At 45.8% G+C, this 26,340-nt stretch overlaps 1 protein-coding gene across 3 annotated transcripts in view; it reads right to left on the bottom strand.

Annotated features, from left to right (window-relative positions):
• Nucleotides 1–728: 728 nt before the first annotated feature.
• The window catches only part of LOC131124838 (glutamate receptor ionotropic, delta-1), a 116,518-nt gene continuing 90,906 nt past the window's right edge, over nucleotides 729–26,340 (bottom strand). Inside the window, exons 9-18 of one of the 3 annotated variants that reach the window (XM_058065689.2) lie at nucleotides 18,245–18,346; nucleotides 17,066–17,188; nucleotides 16,908–16,982; nucleotides 16,492–16,834; nucleotides 15,871–16,009; nucleotides 14,228–14,423; nucleotides 13,970–14,136; nucleotides 7,718–7,958; nucleotides 6,104–6,245; nucleotides 729–2,355 (exon numbers count right to left, since the gene is read on the bottom strand). In XM_058065689.2, coding sequence (XP_057921672.2) covers nucleotides 1,928–2,355; nucleotides 6,104–6,245; nucleotides 7,718–7,958; nucleotides 13,970–14,136; nucleotides 14,228–14,423; nucleotides 15,871–16,009; nucleotides 16,492–16,834; nucleotides 16,908–16,982; nucleotides 17,066–17,188; nucleotides 18,245–18,346 — 1,956 coding nt within the window. In that variant the 3' untranslated portion in view covers nucleotides 729–1,927. Of the gene's footprint in view, nucleotides 2,356–5,400; nucleotides 6,246–7,717; nucleotides 7,959–13,969; nucleotides 14,137–14,227; nucleotides 14,424–15,870; nucleotides 16,010–16,491; nucleotides 16,835–16,907; nucleotides 16,983–17,065; nucleotides 17,189–18,244; nucleotides 18,347–26,340 lie in introns of those variants that run through there. The other 2 variants (XM_058065691.2, XM_078791299.1) reach the window with 2 other exon arrangements.

Raw genomic sequence — 26,340 nt, forward strand, 5'->3', positions numbered from 1 at the left:
ATTAGGAGTTAGGGCTAGGACTAGGAGGCCGGGGTTGAGAGTTGGGACTTGGACTATTTTCAAGCCTTTCTTCAACCAGATAAAGGATCAGGAGGTCGGGCTGGGGTTAAGGGGTTAGAGATTAGGGATTTTTAGGGTTTAGGATTAGGAGTTAGGGGGTTTGGGTTAAGACTTTGGGCTAGGATGGGGGGTTAGGGTTAGGAGTTATGGCTCGGATTAGGTTGCTAGGGTTGGGAGGTAGGGCTAGGGTCCGGGTCTTAGGTTCAGGGTTAGGGTGTTGGGGGTTTCGGGTTTACCAAGGTTACACCTTGCATGGACGTGATGGTCGGGAGTCACGGCAGGACCAGGTCTTCTCACCTGCAAAGCATGCTGGGAAGCTGTCTGCAGACATAAACAACATGAATAACTTAGTGGAAGAAGGTGCGTGGAACCCAAAGAGTTATTATATTCATATTCATATTCATATTCATATTGTCTGCGACCCAAAACAGGACCAAGCGTGTTGTAAAGCATCTTTCTTTATTCAAGTTAAGAAAGTCCAAGCAGCATGTTCATAAATAAACGCCCGTGGAGGAGTTGGAACAGGAAACACACGTGAACACGCCATCCCGACCCAAGCAGACGTCCTTGTTCTCCATTTTGATATGACGGCCAATAAAACCAATTGATCATCATCAATTATTATATATATATATATATATATATATATATATATATATATATATATATATATTATTCAATATTTCATCTGCTTTGTCGCCTGTAACACAAATCTTAGGATTGATTCCCGCCATTTTGTGGCTAACTCTTAGCGACCACCAACCCAAATAAATGCCCGCCTCGCTCACGGTGCAACCAAAAATCGAAGACACACTTTTGACTGCAAATTGATGCTTGGACACCGACAGACACGCAAAACAACACTATTTTATACTCATGTACGCACGCCCAGAGGCATGCTGGGAAGACCATGCGCACGTTTCCCCGACAGGAAGTGACCCAGCATGCCTTGCGGGTTGTAGATGTGGCTTTAAAATAGCATTGTTTTGCATGTCTAGTGTGTTGTGTAAGCCTTTCTTATTCATAGTCTACATGAGTTTTTCATTTCCATGTTTGTATGTGGCCCTCAGGGGCCAAACATCTGGACACCCCCGCCCCCCAGGACAGATCCATGAGGACAGATCCATGAGGATCTGCGGCAGTAAGAAAAACCTGAACCAATGTCCTTCCAGAGAGTTCTAATGATGGACCTCCAGCAAATATGGGCGAGGAGGTCTGAGCAGACCTCGCTCGCCGTTTCTTCGCGAGTTCCCAAATGTGCCAAAACGACGTTGGACAGCCAGGATCTTGGGAATCAAACCCAAAAGTCGACATCACGTGAGGTCAGGACGCCGACAGGGGGCGCCGCCCTCCTGCTTTCACCCCCCCGCTGATCAGGGACGAAGAAGCCATCGCGACACAAAAGAAAGTGGACGTACATCACCATGGAAACCAGAAAGCATCAAACGCTTTACGACGTGATGAGAAACGCTGGATGAAAATGACAAAGAAAGAGTTTGGAATGGTTGTCATGGCGACAGTAAACATGTCCCGGCAGACATGTTGGAAAAAGAGCGATGAATTTGTACAAAGTCATTCAAACAGTCGTCATCGTGTTGACATATTCCATATTTCAGATTTCATACGTTAGATTCCATTTTTAATCTGCTTTTGTCGGGTTTTGTTTTTTACAACTCAACTTGAAAAATGGAGAATATTCAAAATACACTTTAAGCCCACTTGCTTCTTTTCTTATTTACACAAATGTACACCAGAGGAGCCAGATAAAAAAATCTTTTCACGTCGTTCCTTCAAGTGTCCCGCTGTGCACCCCCATCAACGCCCCCCATTCCCCCCCGGGGGCTAAATGGAGGTGCTGTGGGTGGCGTCAATGACTTCGGGTATGGGTCCTGCTGAGACCGCCTGGTACAGCGGCATCTTGCCAGGGCTCTGTCGGAACAGCCCCCCGTTGGGGGCCCTGTGCTTGCACTGCATGCTGCCCCCGAGGCTGCTGCTGCTGAGCGGGTGGTGCGGGGGTAACATGCTGCTGCCAGGGAGCTGGGAGGGGGGTAGCGTCCTGCCCAGGGTCCCCCCAAGGTGAGGATGGGCTAGAGGAGGCGGCGCCGCCCCCTCCCCTGGCAGGAAGGTGGTCACAGCGAGGCCCGGGGGCACCATGGCCGCCTGGCTGGCCCGCATGCTGCCGATGTCCAGCGCAGAGATCTCGATAGAGGGCCCGGGGATCTGCTTGTGGGCCAAGTCCTCGTCCAAAAGACTGTTCATACGACGATGGACCTGTTCCAGGTTCACCTCCTTGTCCTACAGGGGTGGGGGTGGGGGGGACAGAGGGGTAGGGGGAGGGACACAGAGGCTGAGATTGGCCACGGCCCGCTTTCTTCCCGTCCTGTTGGGCATGCAATCACCGCCAGCCGGCGCAGACCCCTTTGCCCCCAAAAGAACTTGAAATCAAATTTGGTTGCTGACGGGTGAAGACTGGATGTCTGGACCAGGACTTTGCTGGCAAACTGTCCTTTCATGCTCGTCATCGACAACTCATTAATTAGTCATGAATTATCTGGTCAGGTTGATTAATCAACTACTCGTTAATCTACTTGTCAATTGAATTGTCATGTTGATTAATCAACTACTCGTTAATCAACTTATCAATTAAATTGTCATGTTGATTAATCAACTACTCGTTAATCAACTTATCAATTAGATTGTCATGTTGATTAATCAACTACTCATTAATCAACTTATCAATTAGATTGTCATGTTGATTAATCAACTACTCTTTAATCACCTTTAATCAACTAGTCAATCAGGGCATCATTAATCTTTTATCAACTAATGATCAACTAATTATGAACAAAGTAGTTATTAATCAGCTACTCACTCGGCTATTCATGTTGATGAATTAACTAAATCAACTCGTCATTGATCAAATTAATCAGTCATCATCTAGTGTTGATTAATCAGCTAGTCATTAATTTGTCAACTAACTACAAATTAAGTACTATTTAATTAGTAGTTAATCAACTAATAGTGTTGATTAATCAAATAGTCAATTAACTACTCATACATCAACTTCATCAGCCATTAATCGTCAACTTATTAATTGGTCATTAATCATCAGCTTGTGACGATTACTAAACTAATCATTAATCAACCAGCTTGTCATCTTAATCGCATGGTCGTTAATCATGTAGTTATTAACTAGTGAATTAATCCACTTTAACCTACTCATTAATAAACTTAGCAACTAGCCATATTAATCAGCTTGTCATCTTGATTAATCAACAAGTCATTGAACAGGTTATTAATTATCAATCAACTAGTCATTGATCAAGTAGTCATCAATCATATAATCACGTTATTAATCACGTTATTAAACTACTGATCACTGATTACTCAAATAGTTATTAATCAGTTTGTCATTAATCAAGTAGTCATTAATCACATAACCATTAAAAAGTCATTAATATATTATTCAAAATCTACTAGTTATTAATCAACTTGTGATTACCCCAATAGTTAATTAGATGTTCAATCAACTAGTTGATGAAGCTATCCATCAACCAGTCGTATTAATGAATGAAGAACATATGAATCATGTCGTGATTAATCAAGTCGTCGGTCCCTAAGTAAAGTCCAGTGGTGAAAGTGATGATATGAATATTTCAATATTTGATATTGTTGTTGAGTCGTGGCTTCAGGTCATCAAAGTGTGACAGTTTACAACAAAGTGCTCTGAGCGGTGCGGTGATATTAGTCCGAGTAAGTCATCCCACCGACACACACACATTTACACTGAGTATATCACACACACACGCGTACGAGCACGCCGCTACGTTTGGGAGTCTGCTGCCACTAGTGGCGGGCGCCATGAATGACATCGCTCAGCGTTTCTGAGGGGAGGAGGAGGGTGGACGTGTTGGATGACATTTGATGACGTGGAGGCCTTCAGAGGAAGCCAAGTGGCGAAGTGGGAGCACTTCCTGCCAGCGTGCACGTTGATGCGACCCCAGAGGACAAACTTGAGTCGGCCTCGACGCATTCGGGTTTTGAGCGCAACGACGCGCCGGCCGGCCAATGAAAACATGCGAGTGCGTCTTAGTGTTTGGATGGTCGTTAGAGACAGACTGCCGCCTAAGTGGAAAACAAACTAAAGCACCGGAGCTTCCAAAGCGCCCAGTAATTACAAAAACAAACATCTGCCCTCACCAGCGCTCCCCGCGGGGCCGTTTAACACCTGTGCCCCCCCCCCCCCCGTCTTTGTCCCTTAAGGGTAGCAGTTCAACTGTTTGTGTTACATTGGAAAAGATACGCAAAGGTTGTTAGTACTGGACAGTATTTCTCATGTGTTTTCTTGGGTACTATTATGAAATACTACTGGTAGACGGTATTAAAAAAAAGCCAAAAAGGTAAACCGTATCGATATCTGGCAGAAGAAAAAAAGGCCAAGAGTGACATAACAACATCGCCAAAATGGTAATCAGTATCGCCATAAAAAGGTCATCAGTATTGGTTACTTGGTATCAACCATAACTGGTAGACGGTATGGGAAAGAAATGCCATAAGGTACTGGGTATCAACCATAACCGGTAAACGGTATGGGAAATAAATGGCAAAAGGTACTTGGTATCAACCATATCCGGTAAACGGTATGGGAAATAAATGGCAAAAGGTACTTGGTATCAACCATATCCGGTAAACGGTATGGGAAATAAATGGCAAAAGGTACTTGGTATCAACCATATCCGGTAAACGGTATGGGAAAGAAATGCCAAAAGGTATTTGGTATCAACCATAACTGGTAGACGGTATGACAAAGAAATGCGAAAAGGTACTTGGTATCAACCATAACTGGTAGACGGTATGGGAAATAAATGCCAAAAGATACTTATTATCAACCATAACTGGTAGACGGTATGACAAAGAAATGCGAAAAGGTACTTGGTATCAACCATATCCGGTAGACGGTATGGGAAAGAAATGCCAAAAGGTATTTGGTATCAACCATAACTGGTAGACGGTATGACAAAGAAATGCGAAAAGGTACTTGGTATCAACCATAACTGGTAGACGGTATGGGAAATAAATGCCAAAAGATACTTATTATCAACCATAACTGGTAGACGGTATGGGAAAGAAATGCCAAAAGGTACTTGGTATCAACAATAACCGGTAGACGGTATGGGAAAGAAATGCCACAAGGTACTTGGTATCAACCATAACTGGTAGACGGTATGGGAAATAAATGCCAAAAGGTACTTGGTATCAACCATAACTGGTAGACGGTATGACAAAGAAATGCGAAAAGGTACTTGGTATCAACCATAACTGGTAGATGGTATGGGAAATAAATGCAAAAAGGTACTTGGTATCAACCATAACTGGTAGACGGTATGACAAAGAAATGCCAAAAGGTACTTGGTATCAACCATAACTGGTAGACGGTATGGGAAAGAAATGCCATAAGGTACTTGGTATCAACCATAACCGGTAGACGGTATGGGAAAGAAATGCGAAAAGGTACTTGGTATCAACCATAACTGGTAGACGGTATGACAAAGAAATGCGAAAAGGTACTTGGTATCAACCATAACTGGTAGACGGTATGACAAAGAAATGCCAAAAGGTACTTGGTATCAACCATAACTGGTAGACGGTATGACAAAGAAATGCCAAAAGGTACTTGGTATCAACCATAACTGGTAGACGGTATGGGAAAGAAATGCCAAAAGGTACTTGGTATCAACCATAACCGGTAGACGGTATGGGAAAGAAATGCCAAACAGTACTCGGTATCACAACTGGATGACGCTAACATGGAGGTTTTAAAGCTAGCTAAAACGCGTCAGATCAAATCCAACCAAGCGTCGATAGAGAAGTCATCGAGGATTTCGTCATCACGTCGTCTCATTTTTACCATCTTTGTACGACTGCGATTCGCCGATCGAAGCCGTGCGTGCAAACGAGTCCGGTTTTTAAGGTCGTTTGGAAGCAGGAGCGCCTCGGCGGCGGTGTTTTCCCGAGGAGAGTTTGAGAGCAGCTCTATTCTGACCTGTGCTAATCGCGTCTGCTTCATCCCAGCCTCTCTGCCTGTCTGTCCAAATGTCCCTCCTCCCCTCGGACGAAGCCGTGCAGGTAAAGTCATTATAAGTCAACGGACCCGAAACCATAGCCAGCCTGTAATCCTTAGCGACCTGCACGACAGCACACAGGCAAGCGTCAATCACAGGATGCACACAGGACGGCCGCGACCCCCCACCCCCTCCCATGTCTGCTCACACTTTACTTTATGGATCCTGCCTCGCTTTTCCATATCGCCCCCTGGTGGCTGCTTGCATAATGCTACGCTCGGATTCAGTCATTCAAGTACTGCTGAATGGGCCATATTCAATCCCTAAAAATGATCTCAAGGGGGGCGGGGTTAGGAAGGCGGAAGTGAAGGGCTGGATATGCTAATCTAATAAGCGCTCTGTTTTGCTGCCACCTAATAAATAAAAGCTTCCTTGCTTCCTGAAGATCGATGCTCTACGTTCCTTCTCACGAGTATGAAAGCATCACGCCTCATAGTGACCGAAATGTACCACTTTATTCTCGTAAATTTATTTATTTTTTTATTTTATTTTATTTATTTATTTCTGGAAAATTTACTACTTTATTCTCGTGATATTGTAACTTTTTTTCTCATTAATGTAACACTTTATTTTCGTAATATTTCATCTTTGTGGACAACAAGGTGACAAGTGTATTAGTAGTGTTACATTTCATTTTAATGTATTTATTCATTAAAATCATTTATTTAGTATATAGTTCATTATATTATTATATTGAATTTAACATATAATAATAATATTAATAACAAAATTTTAATAGAATTAATAAAAAAATATAATATATTATTTTTTATAATTTTTAATAATAGTTATTATTAATATATTATTATTATAATTTTAATATATTAATATAACATAAAATTATTTAAAAAAGGGAAAAAAATGGAAAACATGAGCCAATAAAAAGAAAGTAGAGGTAGAGGTGGGTAAATGCCACCATAGGCCGCACTTTGGTCACTTCATATTTCCATATTTCCATATTTCCATATTTCCATATTCCAGTCCATATGTGAGCCAAAAGGTCTCAGTGGCGTTCAGATAAAAAGAAGATATCAGCAGTGAAATCAGGTTTTATCAGCGACTTTGAGTGTTGGGAAGGTTTATGAAGATGTCGGCCTACGTGGGACATCCCTGAGTGGCCTGCAGCTCGTCAGCTTTCACGGCGGAATAAAAGCAACGGCGTCTCGGAAGGAAGTCGCTCGCCCGTTTTGGCAGTGTGTGTGTGTGTGTGTGTGAGGAGTAAATAAACAGATGAGGGTGGGTGTGTTGGTGGGGAGGGGGGGGGTATGGCTGCTGGAAGGTAAGATCAAATGAAGGTGGGTTGGGTTAAAAAAGACCAAATCTGATTTCAGTCATTTGGCTGCCGTGTCTACTCTGTCCTGTCTCCCCCATAATGCTACCGGGCGGCGCCCCGCCTCCCCCCCCCTTCCCCGCTACAGCTGGGTGTACTGCAGCTCCACTAAGTCTGGGCCTGCCTCTGCAGAGGGATCCTTAAAGTAGAGTGTGGCAGTGTCCTCCCCCCGCCGGCCCGTCCGCCGCGCCCTGTGCTCGGTCACCTCTTTGGGCTGCTCCCGGCGGCACCGGTTGCTGCTCCACCACGCCTCCAGGCCGGCCACCAGGCAGGCCAGCAGCAGCCCGGCGGCGAGGATGCAGAAGACGCCGGCGAAGCTGTGCAGCTTGAGGGAGCGGCCGTCGGGGTGGGCGCTGGCGTGGCTGCTGAGGTCGCAGCGGCCCGTGCGAGGCCACCACTTCTGCTTCATGATGTCCAGGTCGCCTTTCTCCTGGAGCTCCAAGATCCTGAAAGGATGCACTTGTCAGTCACAAATCACAACAAAACGTTTATTTATGATTAACGTTTCTCCACATGATCCCGCTTGCTAGCTCCACGTCGCACGGAGGAGCTGCTGCGCATCTTCAAGGGCTACCTTTTTTCCATGAACGGCGTGCACGGCGACACGATGGCGTTCATCATGAAGATGAATTTGCCTGCAGCCAGGATGACGTTGATGACGTTGATGACTGTGTGTGAAACGTAGAAAAAGCTCCACTAATAAGGCGGCCATTAAGCCGCAGCTGTAATTCCCATCTCATTATGGCCGCTTACATGAGGCATTAGACGGCGCTAATCAATGTTTCGGGGTAGGCGAGGGGCTTTTGGGGGGATTTTGGATCAAAGGCGAGTCATTTGGAAGCAATCAAGTGTCATCAGGAGCTGCTTGAGGAAAGCCAGCGTGTTATTACACAGCTTGCATGGGGGGGATTGTTTTTAATATGTCCACTACATTTGGGGATTTCAAGACCTGCGAGTTTGTTTACTTGGCAGCTGAGTTTGGGGGGGGTTCTATCTCAAATGGGGTTCTATCTCAAATGGAATACTTCTGTTAACCAGGGTACCAGCAATTTATCCAGGCTACCAGGAAATTCGTCATCAGACACCAGAACATTAGCCAGGAAGTTACAGTATCCAGGCTACTAGGAAGATGGTCTGACTACCAGGAAGTTAGCCAGGCTACTAGGAAGTTAGCCAGGCTACCAGGAAGTTAGCCAGACTACTAGGAAGTTTGTCAGGCTACCAGGACATTAACCAGGAAGTTAGCCACGCTACCAGGAAGTTAGCCAGGCTACCAGGAAGTTCATGATGCTACCAGGACATTAGCCAGACTACTAGGAAGTCAACCAGGTTACCAGGAAGTTAGCCAGGCTACTCGGAAGTTACCCAGCCTACCAGGAAGTTAGCCAGGCTACCAGGAAGATAGCCAGGCTACTAGGAAGTTTGTCAGGCTACCAGGACATTAACCAGGAAGTTAGCCAGGCTACCAGGAAGTTCATGACGCTACCAGGACATTAGCCAGGCTACCAGGAAGTTAGCCAGGCTACTAGGAAGTTTGTCAGGCCACCAGGACATTAACCAGGAAGTTAGCCACGCTACCAGGAAGTTAGCCAGGCTACTAGGAAGTTCGTCAGGCTACCAGGACATTAACCAGGAAGTTCACCAGGCGACCTGGAAGTTTGTCAGGCTACCAGGACATTAACCAGGAAGTTAGCCACGCTACCAGGAAGTTAGCTAGGAGGCTACTAGGAAGTTTGTCAGGCTACCAGGACATTAACCAGGAAGTTAGCCACGCTACCAGGAAGTTAGCCAGGCTACTAGGAAGTTCGTCAGGCTACCAGGACATTAACCAGGAAGTTCGCCAGGCGACCTGGAAGTTTGTCAGGCTACCAGGACATTAACCAGGAAGTTAGTAATGCTACCAGGAAGTTAGCCAGGCTACTAGGAAGTTTGTCAGGCTACCAGGACATTAACCAGGAAGTTAGCCACGCTACCATGAAGTTAGCCAGGCTACTAGTAAGTTTGTCAGGCTACCAGGACATTAACCAGGAAGTTAGCCACGCTACCAGGAAGTTAGCCAGGCTACTGGGAAGTTTGTCAGGCCACCAGGACATTAACCAGGAAGTTGGCCACGCTACCATGAAGCTAGCCAGGCTACTAGTAAGTTTGTCAGGCTACCAGGACATTAACCAGGAATTTCGCCAGGCGACCAGGAAGTTCATGACGCTACCAGGACATTAGCCAGGCTACTAGGAAGTTCGTCAGGATACCAGGATATTACCCAGGAAGTTAGCCAGGCTACTAGAAAGTTAGCCACCCATCCATCCATGCATGCGTCCATCCTTCCACCCACCCACCCCATTTTCTATGCCGCTTATCCTGACTAGGTTGCGGGTATGCTGGAGCCTCCATGAGTTATGATTTGACGTTGTGGACTTGTGGGCTTCATCAAGCAGCTCTCACAACAATTAGCTTCATTTAACGGAGTCAAGTCAGCGTGAACACGTTGAAGGTCGGAGCTTTTAAATCCCTCCAACATCCTCCGGCCTCACAAAGTCTTCATGTGGATCGCTGGAAGGAAGCGTAAACGTCTTCAAGGAAGAACCGGGCGTGGAGATAAAGAAGCAGCTGAGGGACTCGGCGTGGATGTGATGGCGTCTCATGCGGAGAAGAACAATGGTGGACTCGGATTGACACCAAGGCCCATTTCCTGGTCCTCCCACAGCGATGGGCTTTGGGTCTCTTGATGTCCTCCTTAAGCGTCCGTATCACAGCTCCACTAAGGACCAGACTTTGGTCTCCATTCAAGACCACAAATGAATCCCAAACAATTACGGAGATTAGGGAAGAGAGTGTGGAAGAAGAAGAAGAAGAAGAAGAGAGGCTGGGATTTGATGAACCTGAACGTGGCCGAGGACACCGAGGCGTCGTGGGAGAGGGGGGCACAGTCAGGTCCAATTATTCCTTCCGGAATGTGATCGGCCGACCTTTTCAGATCCCATTTCAACGACACCCGGGGCCAAACTCGGATGGCAAACAAGTGATGTCATCCCTCATCGTTGACTTTGGGGCGTTCAAGTCATACAAATGGAACGGGGAACGAAGAGCATCTGTTTGGAAGAAGGTCTAACATGGTGGGTCTGGTGAAAACAGTCTAAGCCAGGGGTGTCCAAAGTGCGGCCCGTGGCCCTGAGGCCCATTTTAAAACTAAAACTAAACAAGCAAACCAAAGTCCTAATTGTAGAAGAAGAACATAATTCTAATTAGAGCTACAATATCCAAAAGCAAGAAGGTCGAGTGAGAAAAAAACTCTTTGAAAAAGTCCTTTATTTAGAAGAACAATCCAACTGGAACAGGATCTTCATCAGCTGATCCAAAGTTTAAGACCAAAAATGAAAACTCTCCAAACCAGAAGAACAAAATGCCTGAGTAAGACTTAGTAGTCAGTATCTCCACCGTTCTTGTTCTTCACGTCCAAAAAGGCTTTGGGCATCCTTGATGCGAGGCAGAGGTTGGTCCATCCATGAACGCGTTCTACTCGCTAATAACCATCTTGATGCTCTTCACCAGATTACATCCTATGCAAATCTCCAGTCAATCATGATTTGATGGAAAAGTAAGTTTAAAAAGTACGCCTTCTTATTAGAAAATACTGCAATTAATGAGTAATAAAAAGCATTGAAGTACTAAAAAAGTATTACAAGAAAGAAAATCAGGATGAATCAATCAAATCAGGACGAAAAAAGTTGTAGTTTATGACAAAAATGTTGTACTTGTATGAGAAATATAATGAAGTTTAAAAAGACTGAATATAATATAATATAGTAGTTTAATATAATATAATATAATATTTTCGTTTGTTTTTTGTTGCAATTTAACAAAACAAAAGTTGTACGTTTGTGAGAAAAATGAGCAAAATACTGCGTATTACAAGTAAAAAAGATTGAATATTAAAAAAAATTATTAAGTCACAGAGAGTAATATTATAAAGAAAGACGTTTATGAGGAAAAAAAGTGACTTATGAGTACCAGTACCAGTACCCGTGCCAGCACCAGTACCAGCTCCCGTAGCAGTACCCATAGCAGTACCAGTTGATGCTATTAGGTTGAATTAGGTGAGTCCCAATGATGTCCACTGTTAGCTAGCTTATATTGACTGTTTTCCCTGTTCCCTAATACACAGAACGAAAGAAATACAACATGTGTTCCTGTTTCACGTAAGGATTATGAATGATGTGCACCATTCCAAAAAAAGTGCATTTCCCCTTTAAGTCAGGCGATTGATTGCCATGGCAATTCCAGAATTTTATGCTTGGGATCTTTGTCCTGTTAGAAGGTCCAACCTCTGCTAAGCTCTAGCTTTGCCACTGATTGCATTGATGGTACCTTGAACGCCTCCCAGCCCCAACCATCCAACCATGCTTCACCGTAGGCAAGGTGTTCTCGTTAGGACTGGTTCTTCCTCCTCCGAACATATCGTTGATCCAAAGCCTCAAGAGTTCCAATTGTGTCTCGTTGCTCCAGAAGAAGAGCATCCCAGAACCTTGGAGGTTTTAGCTTTGTCCTCGTGATTCTTGGCATACTGGAGTCTAATCTTCTTGTGCTTTGGAGTGAAGAGGTACCAAACCTGAGCACCTCCATCTGATAAGTCCTGTCGCAGGTCCTCAGCTGTCGCCTGGGGCTTCAAGAAGCAGACATCAGACTGCCACCCCCAGGTAGCGTTCCCAGTGTTCCTTGACTTTACATTGGCTGAAGATGCTTCCGGTTGTGTCTTGTTTAATACGACAGCTGATGAATGATCGTCACGACCCGGCAATTATGCAAACAACCTGAGAGATGTTTGTATTTGTTTAAGATGGCCGCGTGTGTCTGAAGATGGAGACCAATCGATACGAGACGGATGAGAACCTCGCCGCATTTGGGGAAGTTGTTGATGATGCAATGCCCAGATTTACTCAATGATTCCTTAAATCGCCGTGGGATCAATTTGTGCTGAAGTGATTTTGCTAAAGATGTCCGGCTGTAGAAAGAGAAGCGCGCCGTCGTCATCCGTGCCGACTTAACCGACTTTAGCATCAACTTCTTCTCTCACAGTCCAAAAAAAAAAAAAAAAAAGATTTTGCCTGCAGGTCGTTCTCGCCGTCACTCTGACATGAGAAATAAGTCCGAGTGGCACTTTTCACCATCCGTCTAGGCTGTGAGGATCTTTGAGGTCGTCATGTCAGCACGCCGCCGCCAAAACCCTCCAAAATCATCGTTAGGACGTTTGTGTGACCCGCATGCTTGCTTTTGATGCGTCGTCTGCCTTTTCCCTTGCGGTACGCCGAGAATACACTGAGTATTTTCCCAACGGTCTCAGGGATCATGAAGATGTTTTCTGGCAACATGGAGGCCGGCCTTTATGTTCTTTTTGTCCGGCAGTGGTTTTCGGTCTTGGAACTGGATTGTTTTGACTGCCGTAGCGAGGAAAGCTTCGTTTGAAAACGGTATTTTGTGTTCAGATGTGTTCATTCATTCATTTATTCATTTTCTACCGGGGTTGCTGGAGCCTATCCCAGCTATCTGCGGGCGAGAGGCGGGGTACACCCTGGACTGGTTGCCGGCCAATCACAGGGCACATATAGACAAACAACCATTCACACTCACATTCATACCTATGGACAATTTGGAGTCGCCAAGCTAGGTTAATTAGCTGTCTTTGGGCGAGAGGCGGGGTCCACCCTGGACTGGTGGCCAGCCAATCACAGGGCACATACAGACAAACAACCATTCACACTCACATTCATACCTATGGACAATTTGGAGTCGCCAAGCTAGGTTAATTAGCGACTGCAAATTGTCCATAGGTATGAATGTGAGTGTGAATGGTTGTTTGTCTATATGTGTGCTGTGATTGGCCGGCAACCAGTCCAGGGTCTACCCCGCCTCTCGCCCGAAGACAGCTGGGATAGGCTCCAGCACCCCCCACGACCCTTGTGAGGAAAAGCAGTAGAAAATGAATGAATGAATAATTAACCTAGCATGTTTTTGGAATGTGGGAGGAAACCGGAGTACCCGGAGAAAACCCACGCATGCACGAGGAGAACATGCAAACTCCACACAGAGATGGCCGACAGTGGAATTGAACCCTGGTCTCCTAGCTGTGAGGTCTGAGCGCTAACCACTCGATCACCGTGCCGCCCTTCAGGTGTGTTGTTATTCACTAATATTGACGTGTTTGATGACCTGACACATTTTAGTGAAGGGGGCAGCTTTTTCTATGCTATTTTTTACTTGTCTTGTTTTTTAAACGTGCCAAGGGCCGCACTTTGGACACCCCATTCCATCATGACTTCAGATATATTCGAGATATTCGAGATATCCGTCCTAAGACTGAGGCCGCTCTAACGTTTCTTACTTGAATCCACGTGTCGTTCCAAATGATGCCACATACAACACGTGATGCGTTCAATGACCCTGTGACATACAGGGAACTTACTTTTGGGAGAAGAGGTCCCTGTAGGGGCTCCCGTGCTGCATGGCGATGCCGTAACCTTTGCTGCTGACGCCGCTACCCGACACGGTGATGGTGCAGTCGTCGTCCGTCAGAGCGGCGTACTCCAGCACCGCCATGTCCCACAGGAAGGCGAAGGGACTCTTCTTGGCCTGCACAGCAGCGACGTGACGCTGTAACCACGGTAACACAGACCGGAGCGCCACACCTATTTGTGTGTGTGTGTGTGGGGGGGCGCCACACCTTGCGTATTCCCTCTGAGGGGCTGGACACGCAGTAGTCCATGCCGTTGTTCTTGCTGAGGCTCCTCCACAGCTCGGCGTAGGTGCCGTCCTGCTCCAGGGGGTTGGTGCCTTTGTTCCGGAAGTAGTCGTACACAGCCGAGTCCCTCACCGTGCCGTAGTCCACGTCCATCTGCCGCGCCAAGTCCTGGAAGGACCTGCAAGACATCAACTATGTCTTAGCAGCTGATCTTCTTGGAGTCTGCATGGGCGGCCATCTTCACCAGTCTTCATCGCTAAAGCTAGCTAACACGTCAATAGATGAACAAACGTGTGCAGCTAGCAAAGAAACATGCATGATAAGCGCTGGCTTGGCGTTAGCGGTGCATGGGGTCCATCCATTAGCGTGTTCTACTCGCTAATAACCATCTTGATGCTCTTCACCAGATCACATCCTATGCAAATCTCCACTCAATCGGATTTTTTAGAAAAGTAAGTTAAAAAAGTATGCCTTCTTATGAGGAAATACTGCAATTAATGAGTAAAAAAAAGCATTGAAGTACTGAAAAAGTATTACAAGAAAGGAAATCAGGATTAATCAATCAAATCAGGATGAAAAAAGTTGTAGTTTATGACAAAAATGTTGTACTTGTATGAGAAAAGTAATGAAGTTTAAAAAGACGTACCCATACCAGCACCAGTACCAGCACCCGTACCAGTACCAGTACCCATACCAGCACCAGCACCAGTACCAGTACCAGTCCCAGCACCCGTACCCATACCAGTACTAGTACCAGTACCAGTACCAGTACCAGTACCAGTACCCATACCAGTACCAGACCAGTACCAGCACCAGCACCAGCACCAGCACCAGTACCAGTACCCGTAGCAGCTCCCGTACCAGTACCCATACCAGTACCAGTACCAGTACCAGTACCAGTACCAGTACCCGTACCCGTGCCATTACCAGTACCAGCACCCGTACCCATACCAGTACCAGACCAGCACCAGTACCCGTAGCAGCTCCCGTACCAGTACCCATACCCATACCAGTACCAGTACCAGTACCAGCACCCGTACCCATACCCGTACCCATACCAGTACCAGTACCAGCACCCGTACCCATACCAGTGCCAGTACCAGTACCAGACCAGTACCAGCTCCCGTACCAGTACCCATACCAGTACCAGTACCTGCACCCATACCCGTACCCATACCCATACCCATACCCATACCCATACCCATACCCATACCCATACCCATACCCATACCCATACCCATACCCATACCCATACCCATTCCAGTACCAGTACCAGCACCAGTACCAGCACCAGTACCAGCACCCGTACCCATACCAGTGCCAGACCAGTACCGGCTCCCATACCAGTACCAGTACCAGCACTCATACCCGTACCCATACCCATACCCATACCCATACCCATACCCATTCCAGTACCAGTACCAGTACCAGTACCAGTACCAGTACCAGTACGTGTGCCTGTGTGAGCCAATGAGGATGAAGTGGTCTCTATTTAGTTCTATTGAGTTTGTCTTCCCCCCTTTTTATGGCCTTCATGTATTTTGTACCAAATGAGAGACTTTAGGACATCAGGGACATGAATGACTGACAAGTTGAACGTGTGTGCGTACGCGTGAGGAGTTTACCGTATGGCGTGGTCCATACGGGACACGGTGAGATACGCCGCCAGGTTGGCGGTGTAGGACGAGCACACGATGAGCGTGAAGAGCCACCAGCTGCCCATGACGATCCTCAGCGCCACGGAGCCCGCCACGCCGTCCCCGCCTGCACACACACACACACACACACACACGTGGACTGTTGTTACACCATTCAAGACGGACATGTGATGAGGGGATCAAACCTGCGCCGCCTCGGCTACAGGCCACGTGCAGCACGGGACGAGAGCGCCGCTCGTCTACAGCGAGCGTGGAATCTGCAAGGCTGCGTCCAATCACAATCCCCGCTTGGCCTAAAAGGTTTCCTAGGCAACCTGCTGGGCCAGACACTGTGTGTGTGTGTGTGTGTGTGTGCGTGTGTGTGTGTGTGTGTGTGTGTGTGTGTGCGGTCGTTGAACGGAGCTCCAAATTGGTCCTTAATGACTTTTTTCAGACTGGTGCAGCTCAGTGATCCAACACTGCGCTAATTCAGGCCAACATGTTGAGCACCTGCTTCCTGCGACACTTCCTGCGGCCAACTGGAACATTCCTCTATTAGCGCCCGCGTCAACAGGATCAACGCGGATCAACGCCGCGGACGTCTCTCACCTTGCTGCACGAAGGCGCCGTAGACGATCCAGATGGCGCTGTGGAGGGAACCGGACCCCACGCCGTTGGCGGGCTGACCCGGCGGCACGTTCCGCGCGGAGGACGAGCGCAGCGCCTGCAGCCTGTTGAGGAGGAAGATGAGCACGCCCACCACGGGGATGGCGGCGGCGATGCACGCCCACACGGCCAGGTCGAAGGGCACGAAGAGCGAGAAGATGTTGATCTTCTCTTCGGGCTTCCTCAGCAGGATGCCCACGCTGTAGTCCAGGTAGCGCTTGCTGAAGTCCACCACGTTCTCCCGCTCCGGCGTGATGGTGATGGCCGACACCGCCAGGTCGGCTCTCTGCAGGGTCACATGCGGCACGTCAGCCAATCAGAGATCAGGGTTTGCCGTGGTTGCTGAGCTGATGTTCTACCTTGTTGATGAGGTCGCCGATCATCCCGTTCCAGGAGCCGTTGGGAAGCTGAGATCCATACTTGCTGTCGGGAACCTGGAGAAACGTGGGAAGCGGCCGTCAGGATGGAGATGACTCCGATTTCAAAGCTCTCAAGCTTTCACATGTTCAAGACCGACCTGGTAGATCTCGTATTTGAAGCCCAGGAGCTTGGCGAGGGCGTCCAGAACGTCGATGGAGAAACCTTTGTATCTCTTGGGCTGGCCCAGAATGTTCTCAGCCACCATGACGAACGGGTCCTCCTGCGACAAGCACAACTTTATTTCTATTTATTTGATTTCCACGCCGTGAAGGCGGAACCTTTGGATTGGAGGTCATCGCGGCGTGGAGCGTGACACCTGACCGAGCTGGAGAGGATTAAGGCGCTAGTTAATACGGAGCGGGTGTGCGGTGCGCAGATCCGCTGTGGCGCGGGGGGAAGCTGGAGGTGTCTCCCGAGAGCGGGGCGAAGGTATTAGTCTCGCTTGGTTTGACGAGCGTCTCGCTGCAGCGGCGCAGCGGGAAGCCGCTTGGCTGTTTGTATCTCGAAAAGTCATCAAGACCCGAGGCTCAGACGCACAATCGATTCCTCATCCTCTCAAAAGATGAGGAAGAGGAGTCAGTCTCACTTGGCTCACGTGTGGACCGGCGTATGGGGGTCGGGTGTTACTGGTCTCCAGTAACAGGTAAGCCAGTTCTTTATAACGGTTTTTGGTGTGAAATGTGGTTTAGCTTATTAAAGTATTAGGACTGAAGCTGATTAAGATGAATGAAAATAATATTATTACGATTTTTTTTGAGTACATCTTTGTCTCGTAATGCTAGCAATTCAAGTACTTTGGCTACATTCTGAAGTATTTTCAGTGGTTAAGACTGGTATTGATCAGATGTTTTATTGGGGTAAAAAAATCATACCAACTATCAGTTTTGAGAAAAAAAAAGTGCTTTTCTGAAACTTTGAACCATACGGTTTTTACAGCGGTGCGGTCTAATTCCAGGCTCGGCAACCTCGTGAGTCAGGGATGAAGCGGCGAACTGAATGAATCGGTGAACTCCCAACAAGATGTCCAAATCGCAGGAGATCATTATTCAGTGCAACAGTCTGACTCAAAGAATGCTAAAGTCATCACGCAGCAACTTGACACTCAAAAGGTAGCCAGGAAATGTACAATACAAATACCAAGTTCAAAATAAACGGTATAAACGAGTATAAAGTACAAAGCTTGAAAGGATAGCGGTACAGTATTCGTACGTTCACACGGCCAACCTCTAAACTAGTTTTTACGTCAGCAAGTAGGAGTAAGAAGGTGTCGTCGTACCAGCAAGGTGACCACTTTGACCGTCACCCCCTGCATGCCGTTCTCAATGCGACTCTCCTTCAGACTCCCGTTCAGACCGGTGACCGCGTCCCACGTCGCCAGCTGCAAAGAAGACCAGGAGACAGGATGTCAACCACACAAAGCTTATCGGAACATTCACCCATAAGAAGCCGGAGATACTGTACTTCTGGTTACAGTAAAATGATGGGGGGCGTAGGGGGGCCCGACTGGGGAGCCCCTGCACACATCAAAGCAGGATCACTAGCAGACAAGCTAAAAACCCGAGCTGTCAATCTATCTTGAAGTCTACAATCATCTCAACTCTATTCTGGCTGTTCAGTTCCAGATTGTTGCGGCTGCAACAAAACGCCAGCTGGTCCACTTCGCCATTGCTGGCAGACTCATTATTGTCGGAGAAGACCAAAAGGGGGGGGGTACACAGCCGTGGAGGGATCCAGTGTTCATAGATCCAGTGTCCGGGCTTGTTCTGGATCAGGGAGTGTAGAGTTGAAGGTGGAGCTGAAGTCCACAAACCTACCTAACGGTCCCTAAAGTAGGTTCCTGGGGAGTCCAGATGCTGCAGGATCTGTATCTATGTCGTCTACAGACCTGCAGCGGGTCCGGGGGCGGGTGATGGTCTTAAAGCGAGGGAGGACAAGGCGCTCTAAAGACTTCATGATTCCAGAAGTAGTAGTCATTAAGTCCTATGAGCCGTGGCGTCTTGGGGACAGGAACAATGACGGAGGATTTAAAGCAGGCTGACACACGGGATGACTCCAGGGACGTCCGTATGCAGGGTCTCGGGATGGAGGTCGAGACACCGTCAGGCCCGAGGTCCTCGTGGGGGTTAAGTAGTCTGAAGTGTTCATGGATGAGTAGGTGGGAAGGGGGGTTGGGGGGGGGTCTGTAGTGGCCGCTGGCTTCTAATGCTTGTTTTATTTAATTCATTGAAGAAATATAATAAACATTTGACTATTGAAGCCTTACTATTGTAAAAAAAATTATGATAAATCAGCTTTTTGGGGCAAAAAAATGTTTTTGGAAATGACCTAGCTGACCTGAAACTCGCTAGCTAGCTAGCTAGAAGCTAGCTGGCTTCCGGAACTTATTTATGAATTCATAATTCATAGAAGAAATATAGTAAGAAGTATTTGACACACAGTGGAAGTGTGGGGGGGGGGTCTGTAGTGGCCGCTGACTTCTAATGCTTGTTTTATTTAATTCATTGAAGAAATATAATAAACATTTGACATTTGACTATTGAAAAATGTGTTTGGAAATGACCTAGCTGACCTGAAACTTGCTAGATAGCTAGCTAACTAGAAGCTAGCTGGTTTCCGGAACTTATTTATGAATTCATAATTCATAGAAGAAATATAATAAGAAGTATTTGACACACAGTGGAAGTGAGGGGGGGGGTCTGTAGTGGCCGCTGGCTTCTAATGCTTGTTTTATTTAATTCATTGAAGAAATATAATAAACATTTGACATTTTACTATTGAAGCCTTACTATTGTAAAAATTTTTTATGATAAATCAGCTTTTTGGGGCAAAAAAAATGTGTTTGGAAATGACCTAGCTGACCTGAAACTAGCTAGCTAGCTAGCTAACTAGAAGCTAGCTGGCTTCTGGAACTTATTTATGAATTCATAATTCATAGAAGAAATATAGTAAGAAGTATTTGACACACAGTGGAAGTGTTACTGAATTCAAAATGAAGTTTCTTGTTAAAAAAACAGTTTTGGAAATGAGCTAGCTTACCTGAAAGGCAGCCATTTTGGGGATAGCAAAATAGCAAAAGCTAAAAGATAGCTGGCATCTGTAGCTTGTGTTCTGTGAAATTGTTAAATAAGAGTTGAATTGTCATCTCTGACACCCCATTAAAACGTCGAACGGACTTAAAATAAGCTTTAATAGCAAAAAAGGAAATGAGCATTCTAGCATACCTGACTGGCCGCCATTTGGAGTTACAGACGTCACCAAGGTTTCTTATGGGTTAAAGCGGACCTATTATGCTTTTTTTTCTGACCTACAAATGTAGATAGAATGTTGTATTTTTGTGTTAAACCATGCCAAAGTTTCAGATAATGAGGTTTGTGAGCCATGAAAGATGTTTAGATTGGCTCGGAGACACTGGCTTCCTGTGATGTCACCAGGAGCTGGGCTTCCTTATATGGGCATGCACTGTAGGCCAGATAGCTTCATGGTTTATGGTTGTTTGCTAAGGCTCCAAGGAAATCTTTCATCTTTCTACGAGGCAAGCTCAGGCTGAAGTGGTTGGAGTTGGTGATTCCCAGCAAGAGAAAAATATTGAACCTGAAGCAGAGCGCTCTCGTCCGGGAAAGGTGAATTAATGTCGGACATATTACGCCTTCACTCAGTAAACGTGGACGTATGTTCATACAGGCTAAGTCAATTTGTAATTTTTGGCCCCCAATGAATTCATTAGTTTTTGTTCAAATAAGCTTTTAATGGTGAAAAGTAAGCTGTCGGAAATGAACTAGCAGCTTCGCTATTTTGGGGAAGCCTCATGTCCTGGGATAGTCACATGACGGTCACATGACAACAACCCCAAAATGCTATCATAGCACATTTAAAGTGTTTTTTTTGGCTTCTTAAGGGTAAAAGTACTCATGGCAGAGTAGACCATCATAATGACCTCATTAGCTCAACACCCCCAAACGTCAGTCTAAGAGGGTCATCAAGACCTCATGTATGGCATAATTAAGAGCGGCCATTTGTCTGAAAGGCGTACATAAGGTCGTGTTGTTACGTTTTTTTACCGTTCTAAAAAAAACACAGCTCGTTCAGGTTGACCGGGAAGAGGAGCTAAAAGCTTCCAGAAAGAAAACTTTGTGTTGGTGCGTGTTTGCGGTGAGAGTCGTGCACGCCAGCGGAGTCCGGGCGGAGCGGTTCTGATGGGCGAGGCGACGCGAGTGTGACCACAGAGTCCACAGCCACAATGTGCTTTTGATTGCGGGCAGCTGCTTCCTGTCACCAGGCGAGCCGGCCGTTCACACAATGGACCTGCGGGCGCATTCATGCTTGATTGTGTGTGTCAGCCTGATAGAAAGCATCCCGGTCGCCATGGAGACGTGCTAAATGACCCCCTCCCTCCTCGACGGCTATCCGTGGCTTCGATAAGCCTGCATCAGATTAGAGCTGGTGCACGTTGAATTATGATTACTCGCCATCTCAGCAGCAGATGAATAAAACAACAAAGTGCACATTAGCGGTGGCGGCTAACAAACAACGTGACAGGACGCGTTAATTAGCCGGCGTGATAAAGTCGCAATAGCGCGACGCCGACGCTTGTCTTATTGTTCCTTAATGGCCACCATGCCGCTCGCTCGCCCATGTGACAGCCTTCATTAAGACGGGGCGCAAACATGGCGTCACCCGTAATGATCACATCTTGGCTGGCAGTAATTAGAAGGAGAGCAAACAAAGACATTCAAGACCCAAACACCCAACAGTTTCTGAAAACACCCAAACGAGACCACGCCCTAATAGAATAAATCAGGGGTCTCAAGCTCAATTTACCTGGGGGCCACTGGAGCTACGGTCTGGGCAAGGCTGGGCCGCATCAGGTTTTACAAAAAAAAATTGAAAAATAAACAGAAAAATATACAAACTTTTTCAGTGCTTTGGTTCCGATTTTCTACAATAAAAGTTCTGATAAAACATTCCACTGTTCTCAAATATCTTAATTTTTATTTTTCTGTACAAAATAAGATGAAAAATAAATAAACAAATCAAGAATAAAGAAAATCAATCAATCAGTAATAAATAAATAATAATAATAATAATAATAATAATAATAATAATAATAATAATAATAATAATAATAAAACGGCAAATAATAAAAACTTAAGAAACCACATATAGTTGGTGGGTAGACAAATGATTTTTTTCAGATTAAAATTAACAAAGCATTATTAGAGCCCTGTTCAAGTTATTTCCTTTAAACTTAAATAGCCAAAAATGTACCACTTCCACACGGATAGGGAGGATAACTATTAACAGTTATTTAACCTTTAACATGAACATTAATCAAACGTAATAATTTTTTCAAACTTGCGCGGGCCGCACTGACATTAAACTTTCATATCAAGGCGGGGGGCCTCAAACTAGTGTCCCACATTTGGCCCGCGGGCCGCGTGTTTGAGACCTCTGGAATAAATGAACGCGGGTCAATGAGACGCCTGTAAAAATGTCTACTTTAGACACGAGGATGGCTCCACCCCCTCCTGACAGCTTAATGTTGACGTTCTCCGATTTCAGATCACTTGTGATAAAAGCGAAGGTTTTATTTTTATTACAAAAAAGCCTGAATTGACGAGTTTTACCAAAAAAATCGCAAATATGTTGTTTTCCTGTAAGAAGAATTCAAATGAATGTATTCGTTTCAAATATTACCAGCTGTGAAATATGGCGTTATTAAGCTCTCATATCTATAACAGCCATCTGGATGAGGCGCCAGTCGCCATTGTTCCCGACTATTATATGACGCAGGGAGCTAAATAGATAGTCAACCAGAGTTGTGCTTGCTGATGCGCTTTTTTTTTTTTTGGATCACGGCAGTAAAATAGCCCAAAATTGTGTACATTCAGCTCATTAGATGTGTATATTTCTTACAGGTTGTGTAGAATATATACTCACACTTGTACAACTTTCTTTGGCTCCATTTTGGGTTATTATTGGGTTATTATGGTTATTTATGGTTATGGTATTATGGTTATTTTTTTTTAATTGGGGAATCGAACCCATATCTCCTGTGGCCAACATGTTAACCACTTTCACACCGTAATCTAAACTCACTTTGGAAGAAATATCGGGATATATATACATATGGTATATTGATATTCTACCTAAATATATGTGTGGGATTATAAAAAACAAAATATAAAACATATATTTTTAGTAAGACGAGTGCCATATTGCATCCTAACTGGAAAATGGACACAAACTGAGGCAAAATTTTCAACCATAACTGAAAAACATGCTGAGGTTCCAGCTAGTCCAGAACAGCAGAGTAGAATAGCCTTCATGCTGCTCAGCAATACAGCAATACGCGTAACAGCGCCACAAGTGGCGTTGGCGTGCACTGCAAGTGTTTTAATGCGTTTGAAGGCATAAAGAGTTTCATTCTCCTGCTGCTTTCCCATTCAGAAGCAGTCAATAAATAAACGTCATCAGATAAACGTCCTCATAACTCGTGTCCCGACGTTCCGCTCTCTTCCCCACGGAGCTCGAACACGAGAAATAAATCTGCAGAGCGCTCACCGCCGCGCCGCTCATGCATTATTCCTCCTCCTCCTCCTCCTCGCTTCTCCGCTTTTGCTCAAATGTCAGGCCTCTTTTTTTTCCCCTTGCCCCTGACATCCCAAAAGGCTAGGGCGGCATGGAGTTCCTCTCCTGTGGACGCCATGCCAAATGCCAGCGTTTTCCTGCACTTCTCACCTTGGAGCGCCGTGATCACATGACGTGATGATGCCTCTCAGCTAACAAGGCCTCGCCGTCGCTGAGCCTAATTGGACGTCTCTGATTGGACGGGAAGGCTGCGTCTTATGATTATTATTCACAGAGACGAGCAAGCTTTGACTTTCCGAAGGCCCAAATTGTTGTGAACCACCTCAGATTACCTCGGGGAGTTGAAATTAGCGGCGCCCGAGGCTCATTTTCATTCTCCGACGTCGCTAATGGATTCATTCGAGAGGGGCCAGAGACAATGCGGCGTCCCCATTACGGACAGTCGTTTCCCACCCGGGCTAAATAGATGCAAAGCTCTTCAGAGCTTCTGCGGCACACGGGGGACGGACCGGGAGATGAGATGGATTTCGCTGTGGGAGGGGTGGGGGGGGCAAACTGCTTCATTAGAAAACACTTTTATATTATTTTCTCTGCTGAAAAGCAGCAACACGACACAAAGTCGTCACTTCTTGTTGTTTCTCTTCCCGCCATGACTCACTACTTTCTAGAAAAATACCTTCTTTGTGAGCTTGCACGCTAACGCATCAGACCCGACATGATACTTTGTAAGCCATGGTGTTGTACTACAACCACTACTACTACACAACCGCTTCTTATTAGTCAACAAATATGCACATTTAAGCAAATGTGATGTTTTTCCAAGCATGGAAATGGCTAAATAAACAAAAATGCAAATAAAGTAATCCCTTGTTTATCATGCTTAGTTGGCTGCACACTTGACTGTCATCATCAACTTCAAGTAGGATTTCTTATTTATGGATGGAATATTTTCGCCATTAGAGCATACAAGTCCTGTTTAAAACTCTAAATATTTTTTTTTAACATTACTAGAGCCCCTAGATATGAAATAACACCCCTATAGTTTTACCTTCCTAGGACCCAATATAGTAAATGTAAGAGGAAACGCACAGTGGCGGTTCTAGCTGGCAATTGCAGAACCGCCACTGTTTTTGTCTGGACAGCGTACTTCCTGCCGTGGCTATTGTCACATCAATGTAACAATACTGACTCCTAGTGACCAGCGTAGAATACTACATCATGCTTTATACTTCCAATTTTTAGCTGACCTTCTGTGAGGCCGTGAATGCAGATGTGTGATGGTGATAGTAAAGGTTGCCGACCCCTTATTTAGGCCAAGAATACGTAAAATTGTATTAAATATGCAGATGTTTTCACTCTGATGATTTTATTTTGAAAACCCGTGATAGAGTGAAGCAACAAAATTGGAACCACAAAGTGGCGGGGAAGGACTGTATAAGAAGATGCATTCAAAGACGTGTTGGGTTGCGATGCTATGGAGTATTCTATACTATACTAGCCCCCACAGGAAGTACTGTACAGAACACAAAGTAAGACAGGAACAACAATGCTGATATGTGGGAGTCTATATTATGTCTTAAGGGTCTTATTTTCTCTTATTATGTTTACTATAGGGGTGTTATTTCATGTCTAGAGGTCTCTAATAATGTTAAAACTATGTTTGTAAGGTCATGAACAGGTTTATGTGTCTTACAAGGCTTATTTTCTCTGAATAGGTCAACTATATTTGTCAACAGGAGTGTAAACATAAGTATAGGGGTACATGGGTATTGGGGTATAAGGGTATAGGGGTACAGGGGTATAGTATGGGGGTTGTTCCAGTCCAGATGATTTATTTAACATCTCATTGTTCTTCTTGTTTGATGATAATTGCAAGGCTAAATGTTCTTTCTCGCCGAGCCCCCGGGCGTCGTATCGACATCTTCAATGTGGTCCTCATTAGAAGTCAGAGAGAATCTCGTCTCCATGTTGTTCTCCCGGGGTGGGGACAGCGGCGGCCTCCATCAGATTGAAAACAGCAATTGGCTGAAACTTCCCGTGAGGACTGTAGGCGAGGAAGCGTCATGTCTTCCGACACACACTCAGCCAGTGGACAAAATACCTGCTTTGGTGGCGGGGGGGTCGATTTAGTGACACCAAGCTGCATCAGGCGTCAGATAGATGAGATAACACACGGGGGAGGGCTGAAGGAGCAACACGCAGGAAACCAGGAAATAACTTTTCAATCTCCATCAGGTGTGATGTGGGGGGAGAGGAGAGGGGGTTGGATTCGGGAACGTTTCGATTGCATAAAGTGTGCACGGGGAGGATGGAGGAGGGAGGGGACGCCACATAAACATCTAAAGATGCTCAGCTCGTGTCTGGTTCTCCATCTTTTAACTTGATGTGGGCTTCACGCTAACGGGGATGAACATTCCAGTCCCATCCTTCTCAGTGACGCTGCCTTCATGTAGAGATGCCCTAAAACAGCCCGAGCATAGCGCCGTCTTCTTGTTATGACTTGACTAATGAGCAATACATCCCTCATTTATAACGGTGAACTGGTTCCAAACCCAATTGGGATAACTGAATTTACGCAGATTCCTTATTTATAAATGGAATGTTTTAGTAGTTAGAGGGTGGAAAACCTGTTTATGAACCTCTAAATTGTTTTTTTTTTTACATTAGAGCCCTCTAGACATGAAATAACACCCCTACAGTCACCTGTTTAGGACCTTTTAAATGTGGTTCTTAACATTATTAGAGCCCTCTCGACATATTACACCCCATAGTCACCTTTACACT

This window comes from Doryrhamphus excisus, linkage group LG6 (assembly GCF_037039965.1).
Source record: "Doryrhamphus excisus strain RoL-2023G ecotype Guam linkage group LG6, RoL_Dexc_Guam_v1.1, whole genome shotgun sequence".
Lineage (NCBI taxonomy): Eukaryota > Metazoa > Chordata > Actinopteri > Syngnathiformes > Syngnathidae > Doryrhamphus > Doryrhamphus excisus.